Source organism: Centruroides vittatus, unplaced genomic scaffold (genome assembly GCF_030686945.1).
Source record: "Centruroides vittatus isolate TY-2023 unplaced genomic scaffold, ASM3068694v2 contig_911, whole genome shotgun sequence".
NCBI lineage: Eukaryota > Metazoa > Arthropoda > Arachnida > Scorpiones > Buthidae > Centruroides > Centruroides vittatus.
In genome coordinates this window covers 1,054,130-1,069,635 of record NW_027122600.1, presented here as the reverse complement: position 1 = coordinate 1,069,635, position 15,506 = coordinate 1,054,130, and the positions used below count along the sequence as shown (strand labels likewise).

At 34.7% G+C, this 15,506-nt stretch overlaps 3 protein-coding genes across 3 annotated transcripts; 1 reads left to right on the top strand and 2 right to left on the bottom strand.

The window, feature by feature from the left end:
- Positions 1-3,431: 3,431 nt before the first annotated feature.
- Positions 3,432-4,080, bottom strand: LOC136984264 (cuticle protein 14-like). The gene is made up of 3 exons (XM_067281179.1): positions 4,075-4,080; positions 3,899-4,000; positions 3,432-3,830 (listed from the first exon to the last, which is right to left on the bottom strand). Exons 1-3 carry the CDS (start codon positions 4,078-4,080, stop codon positions 3,432-3,434), a joined length of 507 nt encoding a protein of 168 aa, XP_067137280.1.
- Positions 4,081-5,968: 1,888 nt separating this feature from the next.
- On the top strand, positions 5,969-13,266 carry LOC136984241 (cuticle protein 14-like). The gene is made up of 4 exons (XM_067281147.1): positions 5,969-5,987; positions 12,379-12,587; positions 12,659-12,751; positions 12,838-13,266. Exons 2-4 carry the CDS (start codon positions 12,582-12,584, stop codon positions 13,177-13,179), a joined length of 441 nt encoding a protein of 146 aa, XP_067137248.1. The 5' UTR covers positions 5,969-5,987; positions 12,379-12,581; the 3' UTR covers positions 13,180-13,266.
- On the bottom strand, positions 10,141-11,010 carry LOC136984242 (cuticle protein 14-like). Its single transcript, XM_067281148.1, has 3 exons — positions 10,872-11,010; positions 10,707-10,799; positions 10,141-10,633 (listed from the first exon to the last, which is right to left on the bottom strand). Exons 1-3 carry the CDS (start codon positions 10,875-10,877, stop codon positions 10,304-10,306), a joined length of 429 nt encoding a protein of 142 aa, XP_067137249.1. The 5' UTR covers positions 10,878-11,010; the 3' UTR covers positions 10,141-10,303.
- Positions 13,267-15,506: the final 2,240 nt, after the last annotated feature.

Sequence of the window (15,506 nt, the reverse complement as noted above, 5' to 3'; positions counted from 1 at the left end):
ACTATGAATATCTTCTCACTTTTCGACTCGTTCACTGATTCGTGTAGCTTGTGGGAACCTTCAAAGGTAATAATTCGCAAAACAGCTCTTTCTTGCTGAAAATCATCCTTAAACCTTAAAAATGGAGAATTATTTGTAGTTGCTGTCCAAATATCAGCGGTTAAAGAAATATATTTTGCATCGTCAATAGCTTTCTGAATTTTCGACTGAACTTTTTGAAATATATCAGGGGTGATATTTTGTTGGGAATATTGTAATTAGGAACGATTTTTTTTAGTAATCTTTCAAATTCTAAATCAGACACAGCAGAGTATGACTGTGTAGGCCTATCTACACTTATCATTTCTCCCAATCAAGTAATGAACTTCTTTGGATCGTTGATCATTTATATCCCACAATTTTTTCTTCTCTATTAATTGAGTTAAAGTAGCTTGTCTTTGGATACGAGTTTCCGTTGTTAGTGATAAACATCCAGCTTCTTTCGTTTCGGAACTTTCTCTTTTCATCTTTTAAGTTTATTTTAAAAAGTTTTCATGATGACATTTTTCAGATGATTTATCATGTTTTTAGTGGTAAAAGTTTTAGCATTATTTCCACCTCTCGTTACAGAAGCCTGGCACAAATTGAACTTGAAAAACTTCTCGTTTTTATCTTTCCTAAAAAATTTCCAAGCAATACTGGAAGCCGTGAGGGATTGGGATTTGGCTATTAATTAAAATTAATAAGTTTTCCAAAATAATAATTTATCATTTTAATTTAATACAGGAATCTGAAAAAGAAAAAAAAATAGCTTCATATTGAAAATTATTTTTATCGTATGAAATTTTATATTTTTACTAAGAATATATAATTTCATGCGATAATAATTACCTATTAATACAATAAATTATTAACACTTATCGGCCGATAATGCGTGACCGATTAATCGGTAATCGGTAATCGGCCATTTTGCTTATCGTGCATTCTTACTCTTTACACTAGAATTCTATTTACTAAAAGTTTAATGTTTGTTTGACTTTATTAAACATATATTCATTAAGCTCTTTCGCTTCTTAAACAGCACTTAAACGCGTTATCCTACGGGCAAAAGGAAAGTTCCTATCAACAAGGGGCCTCAAACCACTCTTTTGCAAGAAAAGATTCCCTAAAAAATTTTTCCCCCGAAGAAAAATGGCCGAAGTCAACATTGTACATGGGGGCCCCCTAATTCAGATTTGTTAGGGCCCCACGAAGCTATAAAGCTATAACACGTTACTAATATAAGGCGAAAATTATTCAAGAGATCCTTAATTCTTACGAGTCTCTTGTATTAGAATGGCAAATTCCAGAAATCTCTTTGAATTGCCATGTTCCTAGATACACAACGTTTCTATTATTTTTAAAATTTTGCTAAATTAATTTTGATTAAATAGAAATTTCCTTTTCGCTGTAATATCGTTTGCAGTTATTAAAATAGGAATTTCTCATCTCTGTATTACACATTAACCTCATATATATTTAAAGTTATTTAGATTTTTCTCATATAGTAATTTTAATTTCTCATTTAAAATGTTCTATAATCTGGATTATAATACAGTAAAATTATTTGCTTGATTATATTGATTGAAACTTTCCATTCATTCAGTTATTTGTCCTTTCAAATTTCTTAAGAAATTGGAATATAAAATATCTTATGCTGCTGTTTGCTATTTCTGTATTTCTAGGGATTCTAGGGATTCTAGGGAAACAATTCTAGGAATTCTAGGGAAAAAATCATCGATAAAGAAAATATCTACGGCAATGTTCATACATAATAGTACGATTAGTATCTAAGCATTCAATACAAGCAATTAGAAGAATTAGTGGGTACCAAACAGAAATAACGAGTTAAGTTTTTGAGACTTTAACTCCGAATGGTTATTAATGAACTTTGTAGTATGTCTTTCAGGACTGGCCAAGCCCAGGTGTGGGATAGAAATACTGTAAGAGAGAGGACTTCCTGGAACTAGTGCAGAAGAAGCGATAGGTGTTGCGAGAGCCGGAGCCAATGGAGCAGCGACTAAGGTTGCAGCAAGGAGGGGTGCATCTTATTGATGACTACTGCATCTGAATCTTTGGATGGATCGACACCCGAAACTCCATTCATAACCATAAAAACTCAAGCTGTGCAGGTCTTTCTTTAGAGGATCTTCTCCCCCACACATCTGCAAACTGATTAAAAGTCCCTCTGGCACCGGATTCGTGTAAAAAATAGATATTGGGTGTTTTTAGACACTAAGCGGCTAAGAAGAAAACCAATGACAAATTACGTTTCACATGAAACAGACTGTGTCATTGCAATAATTTCAAGATTTCGGGTATTAAGAGAGGTATAAGATACGATTTTGTGTGTAATTTATCAGTAGTTAATTATATAACTGCAGAATATATGAAATATATTAATAAAAATATTTTAATTCTTCTGTAAATTTTTGATCTCTAGTTTACTGGTATATTTATATTTATCAACTAAACAATATTCATCTTATACGGGTACGTCTATATAGGGCCTGTCCTTAAATAATGTCCGCACTGGATGGGAGGGAGGGGGTTATTTGATCCTCTGTGATATTTCTCTTGCACTTTTCAAGTCTTTCTACAACTAAACACTTAATGATTTCCGCTTCAGACAGGAAATTAGAGTTAGAAGTATAGATAGAAACACTTAAAGTTCGCGAATTTATGGCGCTTTGGAAGCGCCAAAAACTCAAAAGTGGCGTGTTTTGGTACTAATTTTTTTAATGGAAATGTCTTCGGCATGTCCCGAAATGTCACCATACCAGATTTGGTAACATTTGAATGACAAATCTCTGTAGATAGCTTTGAATAGAGGCTTAGAATTTGAATGAAATTAATAATTGCAGTCAAATCTCGTTTAAGTGCCAGCATTTGTTCACCTCTGAAATTGGCACTAAATCGAGCGTAACGCTTAACCGAAGTAGCTCAAACAACTGTGTTTTGATGGAGTCTATGCACATATTTCGAGAGTTTGGTTCTCTATTTAATATTTTAAGGGAAAATCCGTTCATAAGTATTCATAAGCACTTTACGAAGTGACGCTATATAAGTTCGTTATATCGAGGTCATATAGGGTTTTAGAGATTATATTAGTTCGTTATATAGAGGCACCTAAGCTTTCCAAACATAGAAAGCTTCGGTGTCCCTATATAAGAACTTTCTGTCTGGACTGGAAGTCATGTGATTTTAATGTAATTCGCATACTTCAGACAAAATTAATTACATATATATTTTTTTTATTTTCTCTATTAATTTTCTACATGAATTCCTGAGTTACAATTGCATTGAAATTTTCACAAGCATTTCTAGATTTGTTGGAAGAAACACCGGAGAAACAGGAAACGAGGCAACATACAGAAAGAAGAACCTTAACCAACTTGCAACAGTAAAGAAACTTAGATGATTAAAGGACTGGCCAAACCCATACGTGGGATAGAAATACTGTAAGAGAGAGGACTTCCTGCAATTAGTGCAGAAGAAGCGAGAGGTGCTGCAAGAGCGGGAGCCAATGGAGCAGCGGCTAAGGGTGCGGCAAGGAGGGGTGCACCGATGGCTCCCTTGTTGACGGCTACAGCAGCTGGGTCTTTGGATGGATCGACACCAGGTTCGTTGGTGTCTACCTTAGCACGGAAACCGGCGGCATCGGCTACGTAGCTGACGACCCTTCTACGTCCGTCGGCGTCGGTGAGTCCATAGGAGCCAACTTTGTTGCCTGCGATGTCTCCTACTTCTCTACGGAAAGTGCCGCCGGTAGCGTGGCCTTCCGTGTATCCGAATTGGTAATTTCCTACAGGCTAATGAAGGAAAGGGCCAATTACAATCTACGTTATTTGAAAGAAGAATTTCTAATTGAAGAACTTACGTCCTGCACTCGCTGCTGGATGCTGGTGCCAGTTGAAATAATTGATGCCGGTAAAAGTGGCAAAGCTCTGGCTGCAGCCACAAGAGCGAACAACAAGAAGTACTGCAGAGAGAAATGTATTATTAAAATAACTTAAACTTAATTATTAATTTTTGTTTCATTAAACGAAATCTCACCTTCATGTTTGAGATTTTGACTTGGTCTGGTCGATGAACGTCTGCAAGATGCTGCGTATCGGAAAAGATTCAGCTTTTATACTGTTGGAGAGGAAGAAAATTAGGTCAGTTTGAAGTGGCTGATGCAATGTTTTCATCTTCGTTTTCTATCTTCCTCATCCTCCATACCTAGATGACCTCGAAATACATTCGAAATGCGGTTGACGCCCTTGGTACCTCCATCTCTGAGGGCAGTTTCTAACCTCTCGAAGTCAAAATCCCGATACCAGCACGTGATATTTCATTATACCTATGATTAATTAACTCTAAATAATTTATTTTTAAAATAACTTTTAAGCAACTTGTTTAAAAAATATTCTCACTCTTGTCAATTTATCTCGTAACCGAACGTTAGGAAGAAGGTACCATAAATTTGTATGGAGGTGAACGTGTCTTCTATGCAAACATTTTTAAAATAATCCTAAATTCTTATAGCAATTGTTTATCTTCATGAATGCTTGATAAAGATACTTTAATAACGTTACAATTTCGTTTTTTCTCTAATAATTTTCGGTAAATTAAAAAAAAAATCAAAGAAATTTTATGAAAATCTCACTTCCTATTCACGCCAACGTATCTTCAACGACCGAGTTAAAAATATCCCGTTAAAAAATAAACAGGATTTCTAAAAATAAATTCATTAACATTATATTGAATCCATGGCCTTTACTGATATCGAAGGACAGCTCATCGCGCATGTTAATTAATTTAAAACACGAATCTGATGCAATTCCTTCCTTTCAAACTATATATACATTCCCTTGATATAAACAGTTTGAGAGGAATTGCATCAGATTATTCTTTCATATGAAAGAAAAAGGTAAGGTTGTTGCTTCCAACTAACTCTCCAATAGTTTAAATTCTTCTATTTTAGCTCTGAAATAATTTAAAATAGCTTATCAACATGACTCAGTGAAGTTCTGTTTTGGAGCTTTAGAAGGTCTTTTTTTAGATAAAAGAGTCATGTTGAGACCCCTTCCATCCCTTTTCTATCTGGTTTTGGTAATGTTTAACACATTATTAATATTTATTTTCGACTATAGCCTAATCTTTCACCCTTATTGGTGTCTTACAAGCCTTAAAAAGTTTTACAAGAGTTATTTAAGTAAACAATCAGAGGCACTCACTCTTTAGGATCCAATGAATTCACTGGATCCTAAAGAGTGAGTGCCTCTGAAGAAAATCACAGTGAAATTCACTTATTTATGTTCAGAAATAGGCCATATCGTCATATAAACTAAACAAGCTACAGCTTAGGGCCTCTCGTTATGAATCTATAGCCTAGGGCCTCACATTTTTACAGGTATCATTATTTGATGGAGTAGGAGAGTCTGTTATATGTTACGAGGGCCTCAATAAGCCCAATCTCGGATCCTATTATCTATTTATAAACTTTATAAACAAATTTTTAAATATTGTATTTAATTTTACACTCAAATATTGTATTTTAAATTTGATTTTCTTTAAAATTTGCTGATCTTCTTGTTACAAGATTTTTACTATTCATAACTTACCATTTTAGAGTTAACATAGGATCTACAAAAAAAATAATTATGAAAAGTTATGAATAATATCAAAATATGTAAAAATTTAATATTTTATTTAATATTCTAGACAACGTATGCTAATTAATTCCTAATAAACTGAGAGAAAGGATAGACTTATTAAGAGATCGAAGTAACTTTTGACTACTTTCGAGTACAAAATAAAAGTTTAATTAAAGAAACAATAAAGAAACGACTAAATTAAATACTTTTTCTACATTAATTAATTATAAAACGTGAATTTCAGATCAATATAAGACGATTTTAATGACGAGCTCGTCCCGAAAAGCTGCGAGATCGACAGTGAAACTACATTTACAGGCGTACGACGTAAGTAAATTAATTTTATAATTCTTTTTAAACTTAATTTAGCATTAGAAAATTATGAATTTTTATTTTACAACATTTTAAAGAACAATATATTATATTTAGCATTTATAATATCAAAATTTTTCTTCTGTATTTTTAAATAAAATCATTTTATTTTTATTTTACTTGAAAATATGTTTACTTAGCAATCTAAACTGCAAACATCTCTTCTTATTTAAGGAAGCACAAAGGCAATTTATGCCCAGTAAATTTTACTTTCTTTTAAATTGCTCTATTGCATTGTTTTAATATACGTAAGGCAAATATTAAAGCGGGTCAAAGTTAACTTGCATCTTATTGCACGAGCGATCTGCCTTAAGGGTGGATTTTCTGTAGGAAATGGTCCATCTATTTAGGTGTTAGGCACGTGAAGAAAACAAGGAAAACTTCACTCTATATTATTTAATTGAAATATTTTAAACTTTTCGTGGATTTCTGGTTCATAATTTATCTCTTTAATAACATTAAAAAGTTAAATTTTATTTTCCTCTCGAGAAGCAAAACTTTGGCAGCATCCAAAAGAACAAACAGAGATGATTAAGAGAGAAATTCAAGGTTAGAAGCTTATTTTGCCTTCGTTTTTGGGGATTTCTTTTCGATAAACACTGCTAGGTGTTGCGTGACGAAAAAATTCTGCTTCTATACCCGCAGAGAAGGGAAGAAATTACAATTAATGTGATTAATTTAGCATCTCCATCTTTGTTTTCTGTCTCATACATTACATCTGATGACCAGGAGCGTGTTTAAGATGCAGTTGCTCTTGGTATTCCCATCTGTTGATACAGACATTAATGAACACTTGCGTAACCATGGAGGGGTCCAGGCCCCTTTCTCTGCTTATGATTCATATTTATAAGTGAATTTGAAGTATACACACTTATAAATATTGTCGGATTATCGGCTACTGTTTCAGATAATGCCGGATTACCGGACATTCCTGATAATTAGAAACCGGATTAGCGAACTTTCTACTGTTTATTTTATGTTGTTATTTTGCGCAAACTTCTTTGCATATGGCACATTTACAAGACTTTTAACTTTGTAGCCATCAAACAAATGATGAAGATGAAACATTTCTAGTATATTTTCACAAATATTATTTAATTTTACACGTGATTTATTTATATTTTTTACAGGATTAATAAATGAAAATGTCGATGGAATCATCTCTTATCGGCCTCCATCTTGATTCTTTTCGTCAAAAAATCATAAAGAATGAGATAAGCGTGGAAATATACTCGACCGATTTGCAAAAAAAACATATTATTAATTATTAAAATTAATATTTATTTAATCACTAAAACATGGAATAAAAATCGTTCAAGAGTTATATTTTTATTAATATCAGGCATGTTGGAGGCCATTACAACGATAGAGGTAGAAAGTTGTATAGAAAAAATTAGATTATAAAAATAAAAATTTGTCTAAAAATTAGAAATTAACTCACTTATTCAATTTATTAATATGCATTATAACACAATATACAGTGCAGTGCTTATAATACCATAATACACTACATCTTGTATATAGAATAGTATACTGTATATCAATTCTTATTTTGCAGCTTGTCCCGCTTTGTATGTCTGTTTTTCACGAGTTTTCTCCATTGTATCCGACTTGCGCCAGATATTTTTCCTTCTTTTCTCAACCCTTTACCTTCACTTCCACTTATCCATCCACCTCATCTTGGTCTTTCTCTACTTCTCTTTCCTCCCATCTCCGTTAACATGGCTTGCATCTGAGGCAACTTTCACCCCTTCTCGTGAAATGCATCGTATTCTTCATTCTTGTATTTTCTTTTTTCTTCATTTATTGACCTCAGTATTTACAGTAATGAAACTGCAAAACACAGAAAATTACTCGGGATTTAGGGTTGTTGGGGTGATGACCTTACAGAAACCTTTACCTAACGTACACACATATTTTAGCTTTTATATATAGGGAGATACACAAAATTCTACAATTAATTTTATCAATTAGCATTTTATTTTAATGTTTATATATTGGATATTAGCGTGTCCTCATGTCCTAATATCACAGGAACACAATTTTAAAAAATGGAATCTATTTTTGTAAGCTTAAAACTATATGAACGTGTTTTTAAAAGTCCATTATAAAAATTTGATAACAGTGAAAATCCAGGACGGAAATATAATTAAAAATACAATATATGTAAGTAGGCGGGGAAGAACCTATAGGGAATGGTCAATTCTGATAGATAGTGTTGATCTTTGTATACAGGTTCTTCCCCTCCTAATATACATTGTACTTCCCCGTCATAAATTATTTTCCTGTATTCAAGAACGTTCTAAGACTTCAAATTACTCTGTTTTCGTCTTAAAATTTATGTATTTTTTTCCTGAATTTTTATTGTTAAATTAATTCTTATTTATTAATTTTTACATTAATTAGTTATAAAATGCATCGCATAATTTAACAGTTTTATTCATATTTTACTTTCTTAAATAATATAAATTAACACGTACACCTGAAAAGATGCTCTTTTATCATTGTTTTTTTTTTAATATAGCAATTCCAAATGGTTTTAAATTTAACGGTTTTAACTGAATTAACAGGTCCATCAGTGGCCAATCGGTTCCGTTTCCTAAACACTGGGAGTTCGGTCGTGCCAGAACGAGCCGGCCACGTGGAATTTTTCGGGTTTCTCCACGTAAATAGGGACCAGTTTTGAGCCTGACCAACCTGCTGATCACGTGGACAATTTTGGATTTTTTTTTCACGTGTCTAACGCCTAAATAGGGATTATTTTTCCAAAGAAAGTCTTCCGGGGTCTTCTCTTTGGCATATTCTCCTCGTGTTAAATGCAACATCATCGTCCCATATTTCCTCTCCACTCCGCTCTTCCCTTCATCGTTGCACACCATTTTACATTAGAAACAACGTAATTTGTATATATGCAAATTTTCCTTGCACATAATTTGCATATTAATTGTTTACGTTACGTGAAAACATTTTTATTAAACCAGATTTTTAATATAAGTTAAATTTGATTGCATAAGTTTAATTTAATTTCAGTGGCTCATTTAGAAACCACCGTAAAAATTGATGAGTATTTATTTAAGATTTAAAACGAATAAGAGAATATCCCATTTGATAATGGAGAAATTTAATATTTAAGTGAATTCAAGAGCTGCGAAAGCGTTTATATAAACATAAATCATCATTAAAATTGTAAAAACGTAATTATTTGCGTACCAGAAACGTTTTAATTCAGTGGAAAATACGTCAAAAGCAATAGAATTCGACGTAACATATTGTTTTATCGACAATAATATCGCAACGCCTATACCAGTTATGCGGCGGATCATTTTTTAGGTCATTCAAGGTCGTCCTTGCCTACAGTCGAGTCATCGGCCGCACCCTCTTCCTCTTGTGTCTGCTTCGATGTTCAAGGACCTTTCTTCTTCCACGTGCTTTCACGATCTTTTCATCAATGTACATGGCAAAGAGCCATTTTTATCTTCATACAATAAGGAAGTCAACAATAATTAATACCGAAAACATCAATAAGGAAAAAGTTTGCCTGTGGAAAATCTTGTTAGGGTACTTTTTAAAGTTTGTTAGTATAGAACGACCTAACACGTGGATAATTCTGCCTAGGGGGTGACTCCAGGGAAATCTTTCTATGGGAAACTGGCCCGTATTTAAGTGTTACATACGTAAAGAAAGTCTAGAAAACTCCACAGCCCGTTGATGAGGCGAGAACCCACGACAAATTATCAGTGTTCGGTGGTTTCATCCACTCTGCCACTGGTGGGCCCTAAGTTTTTTCGAGTTTAATATAAAATTTTATTATTGTAACATGCAGCGGTATCTTGGAATATCAAGTAGAATTTCTTGATATGTACAGGTGATTGAATTTAGAAGGTCTGTATCGTGACAGGTAGAGACAATTTATAGACGAGATCCATAAATGATTACCCTTGAGTTAGATTAATTGGTTTCTGGGCGTTGATTCTTTCTGTAATTTACATTCCTCGCTCGTTTTCAACAGGAATGACCAGGATACTACTTTGCGCTTCCATGTTTTTTTTAGTAAAAAAATTTATCACGCGTCCTTCGGATATTTATACGAATTCAGTCTGAGATCGAATTAACAAATAACAATTTTGTTTTATTGTCCATCAACAATCTTACAAAAGAAAGTATACAAATAGCCCAAAGCGTATCGACAGCAAAGATCTCGGGACACCAAAGAGATTTACATTAAGCAAAGCTAGAGTAGGGAGGGAGTCGTGCAGGTTTCTATGGCCTTTTTAGAAGTACAAACCGTGATGACCGTACAGGCCATACAAACCGTGGGCGTATGGAAGAGCAGCGTGGTGAAGAAGACCTGGAGCGATGGCACCTTTGTTGACTGCTGTTGCAGCTGGATCTTTGGATGGGTCGACACCTGGTTCGTTGGTGTTGATGGTGGCACGGAAACCGGCAGCATCGGCTACGTAGTTGACGACACGTCTACGACCATCGGCGTCGGAGAGACCGTAGGAACCAACTTTGTTGCCTGCAATATCTCCGGATTCTCTACGGAAGGTTCCACCAGTGGGGTGTCCTTCGTTGTAGCCGAAATGGTAGTTGCCTACAAGCTGTAATGATAAAAGGGTTTTTAGAAAACTTTTTTCCGGACGAGTGCATTTTATTGCAGAGAATTCGACTTACGTCCTGAGAACGGAAGTTGCTGCTAGCACCATTGGGGTGTACAAGGTGCAGTTGGCCATAAGCGGCTGCTACGACACAGAGTAAAATGAAAACCTAGAAAAATATAAAAGTTAATTTCCGTTTCCAATATTAAATATCGGTTAACTTCCTTCCTTTCTAACTCACCTTCATGATTGTTGATAGAAGAGAGGAAGTTACCGAAGCAAGGTGCTTACTCTCTTACTTCCTCACGCTTAAATACTCTTTTCCCAACTGACGTAGTAGTATGGCTCCACCCCGTGGTCCGATTCACCGCAGAAGATAGCATTGGATCCACCCCGTCCAGTTGACCTTGTCATGAGTTCATCCCTCATGAGATGGGGAGAGTACCGGGTGTCACGATCTCCACCCTTCGTGCACTTCCCAATATTTCTATTGATCGGCCAATGATAGAAGTTTGGCCGTTTCTTTTGTTGTTCTTGATCCAATTCCAAACCGCTTTGTCCTTCGAGGAAGCTCGCATTGTAATTTACAAGGTTAAGAATTTCTCCGATTAGAATTAAGGAAGTGGAGTTTTAAAGGAATTTGCATAATATTTTACAATTTTTACTTCGTGAATAATCGAAGAACAATGCTTCGACCACTCGAAAGTTCAATAATTTAGCATTCCAAGCCATGAGCAATCGAACAAAATAGAATGTGAAAAATCAATTGTTTCGTGAATAACTCTTAACTCATATTAATAATATTTATAAAAATTACAAGAGTGTATTATAATTTCAATAATTCCTAAATAAAATTCATGGATTTTAGATGAGGAAGTAAAATAATAATACTCTCCATAGGCCACTTTAGCATATTTTTGTAAATCCATTTTTCCAGTATACAATATCCAATATCATCCTATTCATCTACTTATAATCATTACAAAAGCTTAAATGTATACAAAAGTATCTTTGAAATCGAATCTTCGAACAGTCGAACCTCTAATAACGGCCACCTCCCAACAGCGGCCATCTGTAAACAGCGGCAATTTTTTTCGGGAACTATTTTTTTCATTTATTTAAAATGCATAAAGAATAACCTTCAAATAACGGCCAATTCCTATGTTTCCGTCAGTGGCCGTTGTCCGGAGGTTTAACTGTACATAACACCCAAAGTGTAAACTCCTAGGGTATTCATTACGCATCCACCTAAAGGAAGAGAGCAACGTTTAGAGAAGAAACGTGTGTTTGGTCCATGGTGGGAAATGAATCCACACCCTTTATAATTTGGTCAGAATAATGGACATTTTATAGAAGAATCCCACCCATTTTTTCCCCATCTCGATCTTTCTCGCTTCGATTCTAATAAATCTTCACATATAATTGTTAATTTTAAAGTGCGAATGTGATAGATAATTCGAATTAATTTATATAAAAATAAATTTTGTACAAAATTAACATAAAATTTGAATAATTCCGTGTAACTTTCATACAAAACTGTGATTTTGAAAAGAACTTTATTTGAAGATTCGTCCGATTAACTCAAAGTTCCGTATCAAAATGGCCTCTTTGAAGGTGTTTACAGAAACAAAATAAGTTAATACAATAGACGTATTAAAAATATTATTATATAATAATAATAAAATAATATAAAAATAACCGTAATAGTAAATATTCCACCCAACGTTAACAATTATTTATCTCGAAAGAAGTGCCTATTATGAAGTTATCTGACCTAGTTCAGATAGAAGGTGAACTTCTACTCGCTGTGATTCAAGGTCTAAAAGGCAGAGAAATCGGAGGACGATTAAAATTCCTCCTCTTCCTTTGTCACGTGATCCGATAAGATGTAGTATATAAACACTCGAGAAATCTCGGCAGAACATCATCGACGATTCATTCACAGATAACCATGAAGGTAAGTAAGAACCATAGGTTTAATATATCGAAATACTTCGAACGTAAAATGAATTTTATCTACTCTTTTAGTACCTGATCCTCGTAGCCCTCTTTGCAGCCACTCAGGCTATTCCCCTGTACCACTTTGGTACCGGTGCCAGCACCCAATTCCGTAACCAGGACGTAAGTATTTCTTTATTTTCTGACGTTTTACGTGTATATTCTAAACGGAATTTTAAATAAATTGAACTTTTTTTCTTTTTCGACAGCCCGTAGGCAACTACAATTTCGGGTACAACGAAGGCCACGCTACAGGAGGCACCTTCCGTAGAGAATCAGGAGATATCGCTGGCAACAAAGTTGGTTCATACGGCTTGACTGATGCCGATGGACGTAGACGTGTCGTCAACTACGTAGCCGATGCTGCCGGTTTCCGTGCCACCATCAACACCAACGAACCAGGTGTCGATCCATCCAAAGATCCAGCTGCAACAGCAGTCAACAAAGGTGCCATCGCTCCAGGTCTTCTTCACCACGCTGCTTTACCATTAGCTCATTACGGAGCCCCATACTACGGTGCACATTTGGGATACGCCGGCCATTTTTGGTAAAAACAATCGCATTTTGTTAGCACCAACGCTCTTCGTTGCTTTATAAATTGTTTGTTTGCATAAATAAACGCACAAGGTATGCTAAAACTCCGCTGGGTGTGAGTGTTTTATGTATAATAAAATTAAACATGGAGAAATTCTCATGATTCTTATTTGCAAAATTAAGAATTCGCGACATTTAACGTGGTGCCAGGATCGAGTTTTCACATACAAAACGAAAAGGTTATACATAAGTTGTGGACAAGTTTAAACGGTATGCATATTTTTCGTTACGTTTAGGATTAAATTATTAATTCATATCATTAAAGTCGTGTATGAAACTTGATAAACGTGCGAGTGACGATCGCGTTGGCTTTACAATGCGTGCAGAAAGTATTGCAGAGAAACTTCTTTATCAGGGATTATATTGGGGGGAAAAAACCAAGCTTTGGGGATTAATTGGCACAGATTTATTTATATCAGAGAACATGACTAAGAAGTTATTGTTTTAAAAATATCTGTTTTTCAAATAATAATACATGAGGTTTCTTTATACAAGGAATGATCAAAAACTTTCCGGACTGACACAATTTTATTTTGATAGTTTTCTAAATAGGATCCTCTGCATCTAAAAAATGCCTCCACTTTCTCCGGTTCTGAAAGCTCGCAGAAAAATCATTCTTTTGACGGTTTCTTCAAACTTCAATCAATTTTTACTTGATTAGAGTCATCTTTAATTTTGATAAAAGGAAAAAATCATTCTGAGCTAAATCTGGACAATAGAGTGGAAGAGGAAGTGTGGGATTCTTACTTTTTAGTAAAAAATAAAAAAATAAATGATCTGTACAGAGTCGAGCATCATAGTGATGGAGAAACCAATTCACAGCCTCCCCAACTTTCACAAAATGGACAGATGTGTTTCCGCATTTTCTGGTTGATTGTTTACTTTGGCATGAATCCATGACAGCTTAGACCTTTATTGTCAAAGGTAACTAGCAGGACCTTTAACTTGGACTTCGTCAATCTGGCTTTTCGGTTTTGGATCGGTGTCTTCCAACCATTAACTGATTAGTATTTTTTTTTGTTTTGGTATCGTACCCAACGACCCAATTCTCGTAGCCTATTATCAATTTACCTGCCCATAATTCGTCGTTATCGCCATCAGGAACACGTGTTGGCAGACCATTCGATGTTTTTGTATTTGCTCCCGAGTCAATATCAGAGGAACAAACTTGCTTGCTCTTCTTTTTTAAGCCAAGATATGCATGACTGATTGAATGACGCAGTCAGTATAACACGTTGGTTTCTTCTGCAACAGTCCGTATGAAATATAGACGTTGCACATGATTAATTTTGCTTCCGCAGTAAAGTCAAGTTCGTCGTTACGTCTTTTCTGTCTAAATTAATCTTTTTCACCATTCCTGGGCGCATTTTAAGAGTTGGTACAGAAAAAACGGAAAAAGAGCACGAAATACGTAAACGCACAGCTCAAGTTACACGCGAATAACACCATGCTTTTGCAGGAACATGCGAATAAATATAGTTAATATGTTTCTCCATGCCTATCATAAGCAGGCCTAATTTGCACATAGGCCTAAGCTAAATGAGTCCATAGCTTGAGGCCTCACATTTTTAATTTTCCATCTGTTATATGTAACGGAGGGAAAGTATGGCGATCGGTTAAAAAATGGCCCCAAGATTTTTACATTTTGGACTCTGGGAACCTTGAAACTTCGAGAAATGCAAAAATTGGGTTTTTTTTCATTATGTAGGAAGTACGATTTCGTTCGTCCAGTTTAAAGCTTAATAACTCCTGTTCCTTTTGTCGAAAATTTCTGAAATTTCGCAGGGAGGTTTGTTTATTAGGGGGGTTGATGGTGTTTAATTTTTGTGATTAAAGGTCGAGAGCGTGAGGCTATAGAGGAGGATCATATGTCATATCGCGAGCGTGGACATACTTAATGATTTTATTACTTATTAACATTTGCAATTTTTTTAAAATAAAATTCGTCTTTACCCTCAAGCTTTTTGCCATTTTATAATAATTAATAATATAAAAAGTTTAAATAAAATCTCATAACAGATGGCGCCACACACAATTTTAACTTTTTACCGGGAACGTTACGCAACTCGTTGCTGCACTTCTTTTATGTGTATTATTATTTGGTAAAGGGGAAGGGCCTGTTTTATGTGATAGCTTAGGAACACAAGTCCAGCCGTGATCTTACAGCTGATGAAGATGTATAACCAATGTTTGCGTAGAGATTTCTTAAGACACTTTAATAATTTTCAGCTTTAAATTTTATTCCTTGCTTATTTTTATCTTCACGTGTCTAACATTTAAACAG